The sequence below is a fragment of the Barbus barbus genome (assembly GCF_936440315.1).
Source record: "Barbus barbus genome assembly, chromosome: 19".
In the NCBI taxonomy this organism is placed as follows: Eukaryota; Metazoa; Chordata; class Actinopteri; order Cypriniformes; family Cyprinidae; genus Barbus; species Barbus barbus.
Genome location: NC_136747.1, coordinates 25,743,783 through 25,765,302, shown reverse-complemented (window position 1 = coordinate 25,765,302; position 21,520 = coordinate 25,743,783). Strand labels below are relative to the sequence as shown.

Here is a 21,520-nt window from a genome sequence, read left to right as displayed (position 1 = left end):
GTATTAATTACTGTATACATTGCACATAATTAATTGAGAAGCATATTTATAGTAGCAATTGTTCATGTTGATCTATAAGAATGGAGCATGTTAATGCATTCATTTAACATTTTCACCTTTTTTCTTTAGGAAAGTAGCCTATTGCAATAAGCATAAATTATTTGTGAATTAATTGCAAGTCACCGAAAACATGCATGCTGTTTTTTCTTTTTAAAATATCCCTTTTCCATATTGTAGACTATTAAATGTTTTTATTCTTTTTACACATAAGTGCAAATATGAACTGAATTTTCACAACAATACAATCTTCAGCCAAAATGTGAATAATTGCAAAATTGAATCAAATTTGAATCACTGCATGCTATAATTTAAATTCAAATCAGTGCATGCTTCAAAATGAATTTGAATCCCTACAACAATGAATCGAGTTTGAATCACTGCAAGCGTTGACTCAAATTCGAATTACTGCATGTTTCAAACTGAATCTGAATCATTGCAACTTTGAATCAAATCACTGAAAGCTCCAAAACTAATCTCAAATACTCCGACGTTCTAATGCACTTTGAATTACTGCATACTTCAAAACTAATTTGAATCACTGTAAACTTGAATTGAAACAATGCTATTCAAATCCATTCCAGTTTTTAATTTAATTCTAAAGAATGCAGTGTGTGAATTGATTCTAAATGACTGCATACTTTAAATCAAATTCGAATTGCCGCAAGTCTCATAACAAACCGAATCACTTTGCGATTCGAACCAGCTTATAATGGGAGTGTTTTAGTTTTGCCATGTTACTGCTCCCTCGCAGTATAGATGGGGTTTTATAGACTTTCAGATGACAGATAGAGGTTTGAATTGCACATTGAATCGCACTTTGAGTGGCCTTTTTTATATCTAAGATTACACATGGAGGTGGACATAACGGATATAGGCCTGAAGTACAGATAGAGGTTGGAGTGCATTTCATGCTCACAGGTGAGGACGAATTTATGTGTGTGCGTGTGTGTGTGTGCGTGTGTTTGTGTGTGAACGCAGACCCTTTGAAGTGGAAAAGGCCTCTGGTTGGCAGTAGGCCAGTGCATCAATAAAGCCAACTGGAGTTTGAGAGCCAGTGAGAGGCATTTAAGTTCCATTTCTCCCAGGCCTTACAGCTCAGGAAAGACCTGCTCTCTCTCTCTTTCTCTCTGTCTGTCTTTCACGCACGCCCTCACAGAGAGAGAGTAATCAGGCCAGACTTGTGCACTACAATGTTGGAGTGTGCCATAATTGAATATGTGTGTCCAGCTGTTTATGTGTGTGTGATTGGTTGCTGATTTTGAAGTGGCTTGTTAGACACACTAGCACAGTAGGGTTGACTTTCAGGTTTAATCATGAAAGATATATTTTTGTACAAGGTACAAAGCACACAGCTGCAGTGGGAGACGCAAACACACACTTCTTTCTTTAGTTCTTGTCTGCTAATCTGGCATCACGTTGTCACTAATAACCGTGACGCCTAACCACACCTCTCACTTTGTCCACCTGTTTCCTCAGCAGCGATTTACTATTTAGCATCAAGAGGAGGAAACCTGTGATTTATGCAGAACTTGTTAATCCACAGTATCTCAATTTCTTTCCAGAAATGTTTCAGTTTCAAGGCTTTTTGCCATTTTTATTTATTTTGAGTGTGCCTTGAACCCGAGTTGTAAGGCTTAATGTATGTGCGGTACATGTATAAGGCCCAAAACATACTTAATGCCAGAGGTCACCAAACTTGATCCTGGAGGGCCAGTGTCCTGCAGAGTTTTGCGCCAACTTGCCTCAACACACCTGCCTATATACCTAGTAAGACCTTGATTAGCTGATTCAGGTGTGTTTAATTAGGGCTGGAGCTAAACTCTGCAGGACACCATGCCCTCCAGGACCGAGTCTGGTGACCCCTGCTTATGCCATGCTTTTTTTTATTTAAACTTGTGGTTAACTTCAGTACTAAAATGGTCATCTTAAAACATCTAGAACAGGATTTTAATTGATTTATTTTAATATGATCACAATTTTTTTGGCAAATTACTCTTGCTCCTGTTTTGCAAGTCATCTGCTTAATACATACATGTACGTGTTTTAAATTATGTATTATTTTGTAACCTTTTTAATTAGTTTTTTTTTGTTTGCATTATGGTTTGTAACACTTTTTGAAAAGCAGTATAGTGGGAAATTGAGCTTGCATTTTAAGAAGTGTAAGTAGCCAAAGTTGAGTTGGCTTTTTCAATTGTTTTATTATTGAATTGTACAGATAAAAAAAGTTTAAATGTTTTAAGTGACATCAATTTACAGACAGAATGAGCAAAACAACTTTTTTCATGTGTTCACCAACAACACCAAATACTGGTATAATTTTTACTCTCATTTCCCTGTTTTCCTTTCATTGACCTAACAAAACACTCTCCTCTCTTTGTCCACCGCTGCCCTTTTTCTGTCCCATTTGCTTCGTACAACTGTTGCACCACTCAGCTTTTTTTTCTGCCAACTCACAACCTATTTGCAGTACCCCACAAAACACGCAGCCGTCCTCCCTCTCTCTCTGCCTCTGTGTGTGTGTGTGTGTGTGTGTGTGTCTCTCTCTCTCTCTCCCCTTCTCTGTATTGATCTAGTCATAGTTTTCTGTCTTCAGCCTGCTGGCTGGCTGGCTTTAATCAATACAGATAATTGTCTGCTTTCTCCCGATGCCAAACAGTCTGTGTTTTTCTCAATGAATCCAGGTCTTCCCCCAACTTACACACATACACACAAGCAGGGCCCACCTACCCGGGATTCCCCCCCATTAATGACGGGAGATAACCTGCTTTCCTTACCGATTTTTCCTCCACCCCCCCTCCACTCCCCCTCTCATCGATTGCCGTGAGATATCGCCCCACGTGCCCCTCTCTCAGTGTGTAAACACGGCGAACACGTGGCACCAGAACTGCACACGCCCGTGCATAAATGAATACGGTAAGCGTGCATTAGCAAATATGCAAAACGTTACATTTATATTACGCTGGCGTTGCCCCAGTTTGCTCTGTCTGATTAAAAAAGGCACAGGCACTGTACGAAGGCATTTTCGTACAGAGGCGGTTTCAAAAACCCACTCATTCAGACGTTCGCCCTGCCGTTCCTTAAAAAACCTGATGACAAGCATCACAGGTCAGTGAAAAGGCAAGGACGTCTTTTCCAATAGCAGCGTTCCTCTGGATATTGTCAGGCAAGATTTTGTAAATCTTTAAAAGCGAAGGACTTATCATATACATACAGAGCCGTTTTGAGTTTAAGGTCATCGCTTAGAAACGATGCTGACGAAATTCGGAGACGGTTTGAATGGAAGCCTTCGCTTGATCAAAACTGCATTTCTATCATAACTTTTTTTTTTTTTGCAGACGACTTGAATGATGTTAAAGAATGATGATCAGCATCATTAAGCATGCAGGAGAATCTGTTTCTTTGTCAGGTTAATGCTACATATAATAGCGTTCATGTGTTAAAGACAACATGAAATCAATATCGACTCCATTTACTTTATTAATAAATGCCCTCTGGTCTTATTGTGCACGATTCAGCAATGCATGCATTTTTAAAGAGGAAAATTTATATTTTTTATAATCTGTCATTAATTTCTCTGTCTGTGACTTGATGTAACTTGGGCAGCATGGTTGGGGAAAATAATATTAACCAATAACATCACAGTATATGTTTTTCCACAGTACTAATCCAATCAAGTCTGTCAGAGACGCAAATTGGTTTGCCATCAGAATTTGAGTCTAGCTTTCCCAGTTTTCTCTTATATTGCAAAAAAGTGGCAATGATAGATGAAATGAAGTCCTTACCATTATTTCAGTTTATTCTAATATTAAATATTCTTTTACTTTAAAAACATTGGTGTGTCACTACACTTTGCGTGTTGCATCAATATATTCTTTATTGTCTTATTACACTATTATTTTTCACTTTGTGATACCAATTTGTTCCTCTATCCAGTAGTCAGTGGTCCAGTGTCCAGTATTGCGGTACTGGAGATTCAGCCATTTTGTGCGTCTGATTTTTTGCTGGTGCAATGAGAACACGGCCTGATCCAATTTGTGTTGGTCACCAGTGTGAAATGGCGGTTGGCCGGGGGACCGGCGCTCTCCAAAGCCTCTCAGCTCTCTTCCTCTCTTCGTTTTTCTCTCTCTTTCTGTCTTTCTCTCAGCTGGTGACGTGCCACTCACCCAGCACCTCACTACCCTGGCACCCAGCACGACCACAACCCAGCAATCAACACACGCCACACATATATACACATGTGCATACACACACATACATGCAGCCACTGGCACAAAAAAGCCGAAAAAGAAATCAGACTAAAGTTTTTTAGTTTTTGGGGGGTAATTTTAATTTTATTTTATTCACTGAGAAATAAAACATTTTCAACTTAGGTTACACAGTTATATAATTATAATAATTATATTAGGGCTGTCGCGATTCGTCGATTTTAGTCGACTAGTCGATTTTTAAAAATCGTCGACTTCATTTTGCTTGCGTCAACTAACCGGCAAAATACCGGAAGTGGTGCATTTCACGGACGAAAATCCATAAAACACATCATTAAACTATTTTCCAAGGCTGCATGATATAGTAAACATAATTAAGCAGAATTGTGAATACACAAAAGCTATGATTTAAATAAATAATTATATGCGATGCAGTTCTAACACCGTATATGCGCTTTAATTATGTACATGCGTGTAGGTTAAGATCGTGCGTCTCAGTAGTTCAGCAGAAACTTATTATTTACATGTGTGGAGCGCCTTTGTTGTAATGCGTAATCCATATGATTTATTGCTTTTGATACTTTATTTGAACTAATTATTATTGCATCATTGCTATTATATATGTATTTTAAGTCATTTTAAAAGCTATTGTTCACTTCTATTTTTATTACCAAAAAAAAATATATATTATAATTATAGGGCCCTATCAAATCTGTTTTATTTACAAATTCATTTTTTTTTTTCCATTTTAATTTTTCTATACTATGCTTTAATGGTTAAATTAAATTGTATTCATCAAAAAGCCTGTCTAATTAATTAAGTTTTACAGTTTTATCTTTACCAAATTCTGTTTTCCATTATTTTCTGGATTCCATTTTAATGGTTCCATTAAATTTTTATAACCAAAAGCATCTCCAATTAATTGATTTTATATTTCAATTTTTTTTTTTTGCACATTTACATTTTTCACCTAAATAAATTCAGGTAAATAACATTTCTGGTAAATACTCCTTTAAAAAGTTTTTTTTTTACTATAATTTTAGTATTATTAGACTAGAACACGTGGATATGTTGTCATTCTTACACTATAATACTGAACTTTGATTTTAGTGATTTGGACTATGAGATAGACGCTTGCTTCTTGCACACTGTTGTGCTTTACTTTTGCTTTAAAAAAAGGATTTCATAGAAATTTGGATTTCATTTGGTTTAGTAAAATATTAAGTAAAATTGTTGATTTTTTGTGTGGAAAATTAATCGTTTAGATGAATAGATTAATCGAAATAAAAAGACGTTAAGCCCTAAATTATATATATATATATGCAAATAATAATCATCATAACCATAATTATAATTAATATATTATTAAATATATTAAATATAATATTAGATAAATATAGATGTGATGTTTATGTAACACATTTATTCATTACATCAACATCACATATAGTTTAAGAAAGATCCGATATAATTCTTATTGTAACTTTGATACACAGACATATATTTTATATATTTTTTTAAATAATCAGATTAATACAGATTTTTTGTATAAGTAATTATTTTTTAATTATTATTATTATTATTTTATTACTTAGATATAATTTTTAAACGTAATAATAATAACAATATTTATTATTATATAAACCTGCATACATACAGTACTTTAAAATACTTAACAAAATATTATTTAAAGCTATATAAAATGTTTTATATTTTAGTTAATAACAATTAATAGATATTATAAAATATAGTTTTGTGTGTGTGTGAATACAGTGAATATTAAAAAAAAGAAATGATATTGTCCATATTATGATGGTGTTATGTTGATGTAACATGTCATCAGTTGATGTATACAACTATTCGTTACTTTGATAAGACAATTTTTGAAGAATTTATTTATTTTTTAATAAGGATACACCTAAACAAATTCCATAACTAAAAGACTTCAAAATTATTTTTGATTCATGTTCTTAAAATTATATTTTGAATGAGATGGTATCAGTAGCCATTCATTTTACACATTTTCATAACTTGAATTTATTTTTACGTCCACAATAAGATCTGTTTCAGTTCTGTCTGCACCATTTGACAGAAAGTGCAGTTCCCTAACACTACAAATCAAAAGGTGACTTCACAAAGTACTTTTAAGCCACACTGAGTACACATGCACTCCCCTTTCAACATCTTTAACACAAAAACACATATCTTGCCATTTCCCCTTCAAATACACACACTCACTGTGATTTTGGCAAAATTGCCATGCTTGGCGACCATACAGCCGATGACGTAGCAACAAAGAGAGCGAGCGAGCGATGGATGGATGGGGGGAGATGGGGGTGTTTGTGTGTCATTTGGTGAGTGAACATAAGTGGCACTGAGGCGGTGGAAAGGTAGGCTGATGGAGAGGGCGAGGTAAAATTAGACAGCAGAGTGGCCACCTTTTTTTTGTACAGCCGGAGCTTAGGACGCGTCCGAGAACGAATGTGGCCATGAGCCTCGCCATTCAAAATGGAGTTTGGTTAAATAACCTGCGAAAGAAGCGCAGGTGCCGCGGCCGAAATGGACAGGCAAAAAGCACAGAAAGACAGAAGAAGAAGAGGTTGAACACACCCCAGGGAACCATGGGTGAAAAACCTTGCCCAAGGGCACAAGCGAAGGGTAGAGGGGGCCTTCATCCATCCAGCTATCCCTCTATTTCTCTCCTCCCTCCATTCTTCAGGGGAATTGTCAGTCAGTGTATTTCCACACAGCCATCCTAATGCTTCCCGATGCTGAGGCACTGTTAGCATCGCTGCCGCGCTAGCCGACGACAACACACCTACCTTACAAAACAGCCTTCGATCCTCCGAGAACAGTGCATCTCTTCCTGCGTATTTCTCTGCCTTCTTGTCACTTTTTTACAGCAACGCTGACATTTGTTGAGCCCACATCAAAACTAGCGCTTAGCCGAGTGCGCGAGGTGATAAAAGAGAGAAGGGAATGGAGAAATTAGGCTGAGGATGAGGGAATAAGAGATCTGTAAGTTTGTGTGTATTCATCCATGTTTGAATTGTGAGGCCCGCTGTTGATTCGACGCCCCGCCGCACTCGCGCAAGAAGCTCGGGTAAATACAACCAGAAGCGTCTCCAAACTGTGATTTTTGAATCCCCAGGCCACATAAATGACACAAAAAAGAGTGCGTGAGAGAAAGCGAAGCAGAACGAGAAAGAAATATACAGAAGAAGTAGTAGTGGAAACGAGATACAAGGGGGGAGGTTGTGGGCATTGCAAAAGTGCCTCCAATATGCGCGGGTCTGAGCACCCTCCGAGAGGGGCCCCGATCGATACCAACTCGGAGCAATAAAGCTTTCTCCCTGTCATCTCCACAGAATACAAAGCAGAATGGGGGAGAGAAGGGGAGGGTGGTGGTGGAGGGGGGATAGAGGGGTGAAAAGCTGTTCCGCTAGCCAGACCAATTTCCTAACCCTCCCTTCTCCTCTCCCTCCACCTTTTTTAGCCCTCCAACTACTACTACTACCACTATGCACACCACCTTTTCTCTCCCTTTTCACGCACCTCTCCCCGTCCGCCTCGACTCGAGGTGTTGTGTCTGCTTATATTATTAATAGTGTTTGAATAAATAAACTTAATAATTCATCTCCGCAGTTTTAACCGGATTGATAGTGGGTGAAAGATTCTGCAGGATCCGGCCCTAATGAAAGAGGCATGCGGAGGGACCGGCCGCTGGGTTAGACGAGCAGGCCAGAACAGGTTTGAGGTCGTAGCCTTAGCATGTGAAAGAGATGGATGTGCAGGTGAGGAAAAAAAATCAAGAAAGACGTGCGGCGCAGGCGGCGAGGAAGAGGTCAAATAAGTGTTCTCTTTAATTGAGAGCCAATTTAAGTCCAGTGCGATCGATAAACCTATACACCGAGCAATCTGCCGTCCCCCATAACACATACATCATGCTGTTTAGTTGCTTAGTAGATTCTGTCACGGACGGACACCGACCCCCAGATGGGATTCGGTCGGATTGGCTCTGCACTCATTGAACCTGCCGCGCGATTTGGATTTCTGTACATTTTGGGCATAATTATACGGTGCCTCTCTCCACGTCTGAGCCTTCCCTCTTATCCTTTATTAGGAGACAGCTGTGTAAATCTTCTCCTGTCATTCCCTCCATTTATTGTACGATCACAATGCACCTGCACTCACTTTTCTTCTCCTCCTCTCTTTGTCTCTCTACCCGTCCTGCGTTTACTCATATCTTAATATGGTTCCTGCCACTTTATTTCTCCCGTCGTCCACTCCATCCCTGCATCCCTGACACCTCCTGTCGGGGCGAAATAATAGAAGGACAGAGGGTCGGGGTGGATGGACAGAGGGATGGAGGAAGGGTGGAAGCGTCGGCCTCCCTCCCTGTTTTGCGCGTTCCCTCGGGGAGGGTGGTAATAATGGTAGCCATACAGGGGAGGGGGGCGAGAGGAGCGATTATTGTCTTGTAGGGAGTCAGAAGTATCGATCGGCCCAGAAATATGTGGTGCGCGAAAGAGGTACTGTATCGGATATAATATACACTCCTGAGACAGCAGGCGCAGAGGCGCACACACACAATAATACAAAATACCAACCCAGAGACACTCACATACACACACAAATACAAAATACCCACCGCCGGAGAGGCTTACGCACACTCGAGCACAAATTTATTTACGTAAATCCGCTCTTAAAACGTGTGCAGCTAAGATGCACTTGAAACACACACACATAGCTAGAGGCCAAGAAAATACTCCCGACATGCTATCCAAAAACACACACAGTGCACTAATACAGATGATTCATACGAGCTAAAAAAAAAAAAAAAAAAGCTAATTAAATTGCATTCACGGAAGTGTTTTGTTAAGAACAGAAAAACATAATTTTGACCTCAGAAATACCCCTAAAATGCATGTTGGTAAAGTCCACTACATGGTATATTTCAGTTTCATTATCTGGTCTGAATTTGTGTCGTGTTCCTGTTTGAAGTGTGTATTTATATTTAAATTAGGAAATTTGTTTGTCTGCACAAGAACAAACCAACTTATTACTTAGAGCCAGAACATGGCTTGATTATCACATACACGCTCACACACACATATACACACACACATGCAGGTCTTTCACTGCTGTTGCCTGGCAACGTGGCTAGGTGTCCTATTGGAGAGCTGTGCTGTCCAGTGATGTCATGACCGCAGCTGACCAGCACTGCTGAACATGCTGTAGAGGGGGGGGGGGGGGGGGGGGGATATACTGAGCGACAATGGCCTTGAGTTACTATAAAGTTTTGTTGTAGCATTTATATTTCTTTTAAATATGTAGAATTTTTTAAATATAATATATAAATAAAAAATAGACCTAATTATAGATATTTATATACCACAAATATATACTATATATATATATATATATATATATATGCAACTAAGATGTATTATTAACTAATATATAGATGCAACTAAGTGTATTATTAAAACATACCATGTCTGAAGTGAATCCTGAATACAAAATCTTGGGCAGCACATGATGCAACTTTATTAGTATATTTCGGTTACGGACAGAGAGAAGGTGCGAGAAAGGTCTACTTTTATACCTGTACCCTCCATTGTTCTGCTCTATTGTCTTTAAATCAGGTCAACAGCCGATAAGATTTAACACCCTAACCTGCCTCTGCATCTCTCCTTGAGTCAAGGGGGAGTCACTGCTGTGCTTGAAGTGTGTGTGTGTGTTTGCACTGCATCTTTAGAGCACTGTGTTTGTTGAATTGGTGTTGCATTAGTTTTGGTTAAAGGAATATTCCTGGTTAAAGCACTGTGGATGGTGACTGTGGCATGTTCAAGATTATCACAGAGAACATTTCTGACCCATACTTCAATTTGTACAACAAAAAAAAATCCAATATGGGCTGTATGTGGTAACCTGTAAATTAAGTCAAAAATATTGTTTTTGTTGTCATATTATGCTAATATTATATTTATTCAATATAAATAATATCACAATTTTAATAATAAATATTAAGTAATAAAGTAAAATGAAGTGATAATCAAGTGTGTTTTTTTTATATAAAAAATAAATAAAAACCTTAATGGATTGGGTAACACTTTCCAAATGTAAATTTAAGGGTTGAATAAGGTATTTAAAAATTGCAGTTTATCATTTTTTACGATGTACTGTGTGAGGTAAAAGTTTGATTTAAATTGATTTGTTAAAATAAAAGCATGTTGGTCATTGGTGGTTGTGTGGCTTGGATATTTTACAAATAAATAAACATATTTCCGTCTTTAGTGTTAAATGTTGTAGTGTAGTATTTGTACTACTGTTTATATGTTAGATCAAAAATCTGCAATAATATCAAACCAAAAATCATGGCATAAAAAAAGTATTCCTTTTTACATTTTTATAAGATGACTCTTTTTTTTTTACCTTGCATGTCAGCTTCACATTAAAATCAGACTCAAGCAAAGATATATGCACATACATGTGTTTATGTGCCCGTCGTTTGGCACCTAATTTCATCAAAACTAATTGGGGCAGCGCAACTAGTCTGTGATTTAAGGCCACCGTTATTTATAGAGCCGTCCCTGCGAGAAACGCCGCCTCCTGTTCCTCCGAGGCAGACGTACCCCTCACTGGCCTCCCCAAAGTTCAAGGGGGGCAAGACCAGGGGGAGGGGGGATGAGGGAGGGTGCGCAGAGGACTGACCCTTGACCCTAACACACGCCACCCAGCATCCCTCTTTCAGTCCCTCGCACGGACACACACACACACCCACGCGCCGTCTGTCACGGCCCTGACAGGCGTTACTGAGGAGCTTCGGGGGCACATAAAAGGGGGCCCGAAAACTTGCTAAACCCCTGACCGTGACCCTGAGCATTACACACACACATATTCACAAGACAGAGCTATTATGAGCGCTGGGGTAAAAGGCTTAAACTGGAGGACGCATCAACTGTCCTGTGGGTGAATCAGTGTGTGTGAGGGGTCTGTACGGTGAAGAAGTGTGAAAGTGTGTGTGTGCATTTTCAAAACAAATGTAAGCAGGTGAACCTTGGTTGTATAGCTTGGATATTGCATGGTTAAATCATTAGTGTGACACACAAAACTCAAGGTTTCAAACACTTTCTTGCATTACAACTAAAATCTGTAGTAAGCTATTAGCCTATTAGTAATATTTGTACTATGTACGAGCAATATTTAGGATCAAAAACATTTGCAATAATATTAAACTATTAAACTAGATGGACAATTAAAGGTAAAGAGGTCGTGAAAAGTAGACATGCAGGCTCTTTAATGACTCAATATTGAAAGTAAATCACCATTTTCCGATGACAAAAAAACGCTACAAAAAGAGGATTGTGAAAATTAGCCGTGATTATTAAATGAATATGAAAACCTCACTTTATAATAATGTCTGTTAACGTTTAACTGGCATCATGGTTAAAACTCTTAATAACATAATTGTTTCTCAAAAGTCTCCGAACTCGACATCGACATAATTTACTCAACAACATGGCTTTCCAAATATAAAAAGCTCAAAAAAATGAAACGTTAAATTAAATTCAGAGGAAGAAGTTGAAGCAGAAACGACATGTGATATCGTTCATTCGCTCGTGATTTTGTTTAGTAATTATTTGTAAGTAGAATCTATAGGCTATACATTGAAATTAAGCACGTGAGAAATGAGGAGGAAGCTGAAAGGTGGAAATATCAGGAAAACGTCCGTTCGATCGGTTAAGAATATCGGTCTCCCTTTTAAGCTAAAACCTATTTACACTTAAAAAGCAGCTTTGTTAATCAAAGCCATAACATATACATATGAGCAGGACAAAAAGTTGAAGTGGAAAACGAGGTTTGACGCCTGATTGTTAAAGGCTCTGCTGCCCTCTTGCGGTTCATCTGCGCTACTTCAGTTTCATTTTCGCTGGGCAGATGTGGTAATTTTAGCGCATTGAGACCAAGCAATGGAAAAGAGAGGCGTGTGAAGAACGAAAATGAGATATACATGTTTTTCGTTCTTGTGATGAGCACTTTCCAGCCACCCCAGCACTTTCTTATGCTGACTTGAGCTGTCTTTCCCTCTTTCTCTTTCTCTCTTTCAGCCTCCTTCTTTCTCAACATTGAGCTACACCACTTCAAACCAGCCTTGATAGCTTCCCCCAACAAAACAACAGAGAAATAACCACCTGTTTTACCTGATATATGTCTCTAGATAATAACTTTTTCCTTTTTTGTGTGAGCGTTCACCCGTACCCGAGTTCAGAGATGTCAGAGGAAGTGTAGGGGTGAAATACAGCGGTGTTTGTGGGTGGAGAGAAAATGTGGGAGGGAAGTGAGGAGAGAGTGACTGTATGAACCCATTCATTCTTTCATGTGACAATTAAATGTAGTTGAACAAGGACAGCTGAACACTTTTCAAGCTAGAACTTTGAGTCAATAGCCTTGTGTTCGAAATGGAATCTAATATTCAAATAATATTATGAATATTCACTCTGTAGTTTGCATAAATTGATCATTGAGAGCAGCGATTGGTCTGCTCGTTAGGAGCTGGACTGAAGTATTGCTCACTGATAAACCTCAGAGACTCAGACAGACACAGACAGAAGGCTGTGGTTTATTTATAAAATGGCGGCTATGGCGAAATGTCTGAATTCCAGGTAAGTCAGTGTCTTTCTCTCTCTCTTTCTCTCTTTTCCTTCCCTCTAATGATCTCTCGAGAGGGGGCCGCAAGGTTAATTAGCTTCGCCTTCGCTAACTGAGTCTGCTAATGAGAGGACATCAAAACTAACTGGACTGAGGCCAAAAGTAATGAAATGTCAGGAGCAAATCTCTGGAGGAATGCAAGAGACTTGAATATCAGTGTGTGTGTGTGTGTGTGTGTGTGAAGTGTAATGTATGTCGGTGTATGTAGAGGCCTGGTGTATGCAAATAATCTGTACGTGCTCCCATTACTTTTTAATATAGAAGAATATTAGAGAGATGAGGCAATAAGTGTGAAAAATCAGTGGAGTACATGTATTATTTATATAGCAGCTTTTCTATACTTATAGGTCACTCTATAACCAGAAACCTCCAGGTGTTTCAGTCATATTAGATTATAACTAAATAAACCACAACCCAATAATACAAAAAGCCAGATATTGTTAGAAAAGATGATCTTCTAGATTTGAATGTGTTTCTACTTTGTTTGTACTGTACTGTTTTAAAGATGTTCACATAAGGATTTATGTTGTGAATTAAGTTGTCATCAGGGCAGGTTTGCTGTTTTATAGTTTTTTTTTTTTTTTGCTGTGTCTGCATTTGCTCTAGTGCTTTACTCCATATTATAGCGTCAAAAATAATGAAAACAAATCATTTACCCATTTTTGAATCACAACCAGGCTGATTTTTTTTTAAAATTCATTCGAATATTGTTTTTCCACAACAGTATGCCTACATAACCATAGGCGAATCATAAATCTTATTATCTTTAATAATACTTAATCTATTTTTTATAATCATTAACTAAAAAAAAATATATTTTTTGTTATTCATTATTTTACAGTAACAACCATTCCAAAATGAAATCACATGCAAGTCACATGCCTCTTAAATTATTAAAGTGAAACATTTAATTATAGCTTAAATTAACTTGCCTAAAGCTATATTTGAAATCTAAATGGAATCAAATCTAACTGAATTAAATAAGGTAATTTCATATTCATAATGAAATTGTCATTACAAACACATACATATACATAACATACTGTGTGTGTGTGTGTGTGTGTGTGTGTGTGTGTGTACATGTATATTACATATAGTACACGTATAGTAAAAGACTAAGTGTTTTTTAGGTATACATATCAGTTTTATCAATGAATTAATAGGTGCATTTTAAAATTGCAATTTGAAAAAAAAAAGAATTTTAATTTTAAGAACACGATTTGTAGATTTGTCTCCCTCAGCCAGTTGTATGCCCTTTAAAAAGATGTGACTGATGCTGATTGATTGAGTTTTTCCAAGAATATCTCTCTCTGTTGTTCAGTGTGTGTGTGTGTGTGTGTGTGTGTGTGTGTGTGTGTGGAAGGCCACACGGTTAAACAGGAAATGGGGGTGACACTACACTGACTCACACAGCACAGAGGTTTGTGGGTAATACTGACACAGAATCGACTGCGTGTGAATCAACCTTTCACGTTTTTCACACTATTTTATATTTCATAATAGAGTCATCGGAATGATATTTCCATTTTGGCTTTGTGAGGTTTATGGTTAGTTAGTCATGTTTGTTGTGTCCTTCGAATAAAAACGTCAGTCATTACTAAAATAAACCACAGGCTTTCATTTTTTATATTGCTATAATCTAAAATGCCTTTTATTCCATACAGCTGAAAACAAATATTGGGAAACAAACATCATTTTTTATTGATAAAATTTTTTGAAAGGAAAATAATTCTTTATCTGTGTCACATTTAAATGCAAAAAATATTTGAACCATCAAACACGTTCAATAATATTTTTAAATATTTATTTTCAATTTTTGACATTGGTATGATGATATCTTCAGTAGAGTAATATATTGTAAAATAAGACTATAATACAATAAGCTGGCTATAATTGGCTGATATGGACTAAAATGCGAAGACAGGTTTTATGATGTACTGCAACATACCTTACAAATGCTAATATTTTTAGGTTATGAGGTTATGAAAACCAAACACACTTTAATATTTCTCAAAGTAGCACCCAACTCAGCACTGGTACTTGTAATTGTCTGCCAGGTCATTATAAGTTAAGTTTCCGGACATTGCATTGTGTAATTGAAATTATGGTAAAACACCCATGAAAAATCAATAAGGAAAATACCATTATATTAACAGAAAACACTGGGGCCTATTTTTACATACTTTTCTTAGAGTGCAGTGTTGCGTTTTCTTTATTCTACATCTACATCTACATCTCTCAGGTGTATCTATTTTTATTTTTACTGTTTATTATTTCACAGTCTCATTGAGCTATGTATCATTATCAACCAGACTTTGGGAGGGTTTCTTGAGGTTTATGGTTGATTAGAGATCATAAAAGGTCTTTATATTACATTATACAGCAGAGATCAGAGTTTTGCATTCATGCATTCAGAGCAACAATGTTTTTTTTTTAAAAGAAACTGAGAACGAGAAGCTCTTTGTGAGTCTCAAAAAAGTTCCTGGAACCTTTATTTTTAATAGTGAAGGGTCTCGATTCAGACGCTCAGATGAAGGAAGTGCCAGACACTTTTATGCAACCGGCACGTCATATTCGCCTCTAGGCCTTTCGTGGCTTTGTATCATGACAAAACAACTCGGTGGCACTTTGACTGTGATTTACACTGTGCTTATGATCGCAATCGCTGGCTCACCTCATCGGTGTGATTGTCTGGAAGCAGGTGATCAGTCTTTTCTTTCATTTCCACTCATTTGACTATCAATATCAGTGAGTAATTCATCCTAATTTAGTAACTCACTCGAATGAGGTGGGCGGCGGAGGATGGAGGTTTCGTTTGACTCAGTTGGAAAGTGGCTTTAATTTGACTTTGACTTCTATGACTAAAGCAAGTGAAATTTGTGAACCACCAAAAAAAAAAGCACCCACGGCCGGCGTAGTGGCATATAGAGTGAAGGAGCTGTTCTCATCGAGTGATCGGAGGATAGAGAGAGTTGAGCAGAAAACATTCCGGTGAGTCACAAACACACCGACCTGCAATAACTGCAATAATGTATCACTAAAATACTGCTTATTCTAATATTACTTGAATATCAGGTTAAAAATGTTGCTTTGTGTGTGTGATTATTTTGAGTTGGTCAGTGTTTGTTTGTCATGGAAGGCTTTCCTTGACTCGTTTGTTGTCTAATTGAAATGTTTAATATGCTGACAAAAAATTTGGTGTAGAAAGAGTTTGCACTCAGAAATTGTGAGTAAATTTCACAAAGAATTAGTAAGAAATGGCGGTACACATAGAAATAAACGTGAAATTTTGAAGTACTGAAACTGAAATGTTATTTTACTCCAATAATCCATTTTATTTTTTTATTTACAGTTACAAAAGTTACTTGAGAAATTGGATTTTAAAATTTTATTTTATTGCATTTATTTTGACAATTTATTTCATAGTATATGCAATTCAGCAAAACCACGCTGTAAAAATATATTTTTCAAATATTTTTTTTTTAAATAAAACATCATTAGAGTATACCATTTCAGCCTTTCTGTTTCAAAATTTCACATTTAATTTAATGTTACTCGCCGTTTGTTTTTATCTGTAAAATTTACTACTAATTTCTGAGTCAAATTTCCTTCCCCACCTAATTTTTTTCAGTGCATACAAACTGTTCTTGTTTACATGAATGCCTGTTAACTTTCTGTTTGTTTACATCTCTCTGCCTTTGCACGTTTTCTAAAATGTTCGTATTTTAATTTTGCGTCCCTTCTTTTTTGCTAATTGATATGATTGCTTCCATACAAATGATCTTTATGATAGATCAGCGTACACGTTTCAGCCTCGTAATATGAACTTAGTTAACATGAAGTAAACTGGACAAGGAAATCAATTTGTTCTTGGAAATGGTCTGAGGTGGCCATCAATTTCACCGTGAGTAAGAAAGAGAAAAGCTGTTATCCTCCTGCGAAGTGCAACACGTGCTCTTGTGGGATGAGATCCTCTCCTGTCCGCATTAACAGCTATTGCGAGTGTGTTTGTGTTTGTGTGTGTGTGTACGTGAGTGTGTATCTGTATGAAGGATGGCGTGCAGGATGGGACATGCCCCTCCATCTCTGCTGCTCTCTGGGAGGCGCAGGTGCTGTATTAGGATGAAGAGAGTGTCAAACAGGACCAAAACAGAATGAAATAGAAAAGTAAAGGACAAAGGAAAGACAGATAGAGCAGTTGAGCTGCTCGCTGAATAGTTTTGCTGATGGAAATGGATTTTTGATGCTAAGGTGTCTGTTTCGATAATTAGAGGTTTTGGTTTGATTGGTATATACTGTTTGGATGGGGTTGTTATTAATATTATGATTTCAATTATATTTTATATATTATTTTATTATGTTAGATGCCATATATTGTATTATATTTCAATAATGTTCTTTTATCATTTTAAAAATGTTTTTTAGTTAAAGATAATCTGTCAGACTTTTTGAATGCATGGTATGATATTTAGCTTAATATTATTTTAAAGTTTTTTTTTTTTTTTTTAAGTAGTTATTACTATATTTTAAAGAATGATGTCAAATAAAATAAAAACACAGACTTTTATTTGTTTTTGAAATGTACTTTAGCATGTCCAAAAGCGTAAGTCCAGTAATAAAAACAATGTTGTATTTATTTATGAAATCTTACAATTTTATGCAAATGTGTCATAAAATGACAGTAAGCTACCCACTTCTGGCACCTACAATAGACATTTAAATGTTTTAAACCATGACTCCTCATGATGAAAACAGGTTATTTGTCAACAACACTTTTATGTGGTTGATGACTTAGAGCCGACTGACAGAAAAGCTTTTCAAAGCTAATGCCAGAAGTGTTTTCAGTCGGTTTCTCTCTATTTCAGTAGATATCAGGATGTCTAAAGCCGTCGAGGACGACAAGATGGGGACTGAGCTTCCAGTGGACAGTACAGGTAAAAATCAATATTACGATTGATTATTGAAGGTCTATGTGAGCCTGAATGCTTTAAGATGTAGTAGAAATGTATGTTATATTGCTGGAGAGAAACACTGCATGTGTTTTATTATGTACATTACTATGATTCATTATTATTCCTAGATGTGTGTGTGTGTGTGTGTGTGTGTGTGTGTAAGTGTGATGAGATTTTCTTTTGGCATAATTCTCACATTTTCCACTTGATCTGAATCACACACAGAACACTTTAGTCAGCCGTGGCCCCAATCTGACACACACACACACACACTCACACACAGCATCATACAGTAACCCAGGTTAAACGCTCCATGGTATTCCAATAATGCAATGCCTCTGGCTAACCAGACCACGCTTTTGTTGATGTGAGGGCCGGAGCCTGAGGCACTATTCTGACCTGATGTGTCCTTCATGTGTGTGTCTCTCTGTGTGTGTGTGTGTTTCTACAGACTCTGAGAGGAACAGTCCAGAGACCAGCGATCAGGTGTGTGAACATCTTTTAGTGCATGTTTTTTATTAGTGGTTCGATGTCAGTGAATGTGTTTTAGTAAAAAAAAAGAAAGAAAGACATTCATGAGAAGTTCTCAAAAGAAACTTAACCATCTAGATCAGGGTTGTCAAAGATTCGATTATGAGGAAAAATAAAATACATTTACCGTATGTGGCAAATGATGCTAAAAGCCATGTATATATGTTCATGGAATCAGTGTCATTAACCAACGAATCAAACCTTTCTTTTAATAACACGCAGTATTCGTCATTTGCAAATGTCGTCCCGGGTGAATGCAGGGACAGTCCCGTGGCTAACATGTTCATTTTCCCTCTTTGAAGTTTGAAGTTTGGTGATTACTGCATTAACAGTATGGACAGATGCAATGAAAGGTGTGATGGTTACAAAGTGAACTTCATAATTGTTTCCAAGTCTCCGCTGAATGAATTTTGAACATGGTGGATTAATACTGATACACTCTTAAAAGTAAAGGTTTTATTGGCATCGATGGTTCCACGAAGAACCTTTAACATCCATAGAATCTTTCCATTGCAAAAAAGGTTATTTATAGTGGAAAAAGTTTCTTTAGATCAAAATTCACACCAAGAGAATACCAGTTCTTTTAAGAACTAATCACTGAAAGGTCCCTTGAGGAACCAAAAATGTTTCATCTATGGCATCACTACAAAAACACACTTTTGGAACCTAGAATCGTTAACATCCATGGAATCTTTCCATTCCACAAAAGGTTCTTTAGAATATTAAAATGTTTTTGTCACACTAATAATAATAATAAAAAAAAACAGTTATTTTGAGAACTGTTCACTGGAATTCTTTTATGGCACTGTTGCAAAACCCTTTTGTAACCTTTATTGTTAAGAGTGCATTTGACTGAGAACCAGACCTCTAATTCAACACACAGTTACTTTCCAAGCCTAAAATTGTGATATGTTCTGTTTGAGATTATTTATTCAAGCTAATGTTATCCAGTTTAGGCCAGTGAGATTAATCCATTTTGCCCCTAATCAATTTTTCCCATCTCATTCAGACCCAGCCGATGAAAACAAGTCCTTTCTGCCTGTCTCCCGCACCCAGCAACACAAAGGTGTGTGTGTGTGTGTGTGTGTAATGCCTAACTAGTTACGTCCATTTTTCCTAAGATGGATGCCCTCAGGTAATTCTCCGTTAACATTGTAATATGCAAATTAGATTTCAGTAGTGATTTTGAGCTGCATTCCTAACAAGATGCCAGACAAGATACAGGAGAGAGAGAGAGAGTTCAATCAGAAGTGAGGTAAAAAGAGTCGGATTGAACGGAGTAGGACAGTTGTAGTTGCAGAGAGGTTCTGGATGGATATTTACATGACTAAACAATTTAAACTGCTTCTCTTCTCTTAAATCGGTGAGTAATCAAATGAATAACTGGAAGTGTGTGTGTGTGTGTTTACATATGGAAATGGACTTTGTTTGTGGTTTTTGTCTTTGTCAAGAAAAGACATGAAGTGGTTGTTGGTGTAATCGGTCGTTGACATTTAGTAACGGCAATTTGCATATCAGTTACAAACTAGTTGTACCAGTAACAAATGATTCACTGTTCATTTGATACAGATAAGGAAATAAAAATGAATAATGCTATTTTTAGTCTTTAAATGAAAATAATTTGACAGAAATTGAATGATAAATAAATAGTACAAAAAATAATTTATATTTGTTTTATATTGCAAGATGTATTTTTGTGTGTTTTATATTGTTGCTATTTATGTGATTGTGTGTGTGTGTGTGTGTGTGCGTGTGCGTTTTTTTGTGACATATGAGGACGCAAATTTGTATAATGACATGGATATGACATAGGTATTACAAAGAGAAGGTGATTTATGAGGATATTTCCCCATGTCCCCATATTTCAAAAGGCTTATAAATCATACAGAATTAGTTTTTTGAGAAAGTAAAAATGCACAGTTTCCTGTAAGGGGGTAGGTTTAGGTGTAGGGTTGTTGTAGGGCGATAGAAAATATGGTTTGTACAGTATAAATACCATTACACCTATGGAGAGTCCCTACAAGATTAGCTGACCAGAGGTGGGTGTGTGTGTGTGTGTGTGTGAGAAGAGTGTTAGTGTATTATATTATCATTGTTTATGTGGCTGTTTATTATATACATATACACACATATTGATGTATGTGAATGTTTGTTAGGTGAAAGCCGAGGAGGCCTCTGAGATGACGAGTGTTCACGCTCCTCCACCTCCTCCAGCTCAGCCGGCTCTGCCACACACACAACTCATGCTGGCAGGCAGTCAGCTCGCAGGGGTATGAGCTCATACACACACACAGGGCTGCGTGATGAGACAAACATGTAGGCTAGTGAAGATTTTAAAAACATAATATTTGACATTTTTTAGGGGAAACAAAACAGCACTAAGCTGAATTTTATTTATTCATTTAGTTGAAGCTGCATTGTCTCGTTTTTATGTATCTCACTTGTCAAGTGGCCAATGGCCTAAATTAAAATGTAAAAAAATTAATAAAAGTGAAGAAAAGAAATAATAAACTCAGCACCACCCAGATTTTAAGTGCTTATTTTAAAAATGAAATATAATAAATTATACATTTACTGAGTTTAAAAAAATGATCAGATTAATATGTTCTATCTTGATTGTTAATGTGGCATTTTTACAAAATTAAACATTTCAGTTAAATATTTGTATTATACAAATGACACGTTTTATACATGACTTTCTCTTTTTCTAATGCAACATGCAGCCACAACTGTAAATAAACCATGTATACGCTGTAAAAAACATGTTTTTAGTTCTAAATCAAACATGATTGGAGTACAGAGAATGCTATTTCAGTCTTTCTGCTTCAAATTGTTTATTTCAATGTGTTTCTTGACAATTCTTTGTGAAATTTACTTGCAATTTCTGAGTGAAAACACTGGCTTTGTGGCACTTTAACTAAACCAGTAGTGCAAGTTTAGGGCAAAGCAAAACCCTGAAATAAACATATTTTTATTTGCTATATTATGTAATAATTAATCTCAATGAAAACAAATATAGATATTATATTGATACAAATATATCTGGCAACACCAAGG

General features: G+C 36.7%; 1 protein-coding gene across 1 annotated transcript in view; it reads left to right on the top strand.

Annotated features, from left to right (window-relative positions):
- LOC306884897 (POU domain, class 2, transcription factor 2-like) overlaps positions 1 to 21,520 on the top strand; it is a gene marked incomplete at both ends in the record, with an annotated part of 48,534 nt that overhangs the window by 14,572 nt on the left and 12,442 nt on the right. Inside the window, 4 exons of the mRNA XM_079441136.1 lie at positions 17,846 to 17,914; positions 18,384 to 18,418; positions 19,473 to 19,529; positions 20,620 to 20,733. Coding sequence (XP_079297262.1) covers positions 17,846 to 17,914; positions 18,384 to 18,418; positions 19,473 to 19,529; positions 20,620 to 20,733 — 275 coding nt within the window. The remainder of the gene's footprint in view (positions 1 to 17,845; positions 17,915 to 18,383; positions 18,419 to 19,472; positions 19,530 to 20,619; positions 20,734 to 21,520) is intronic.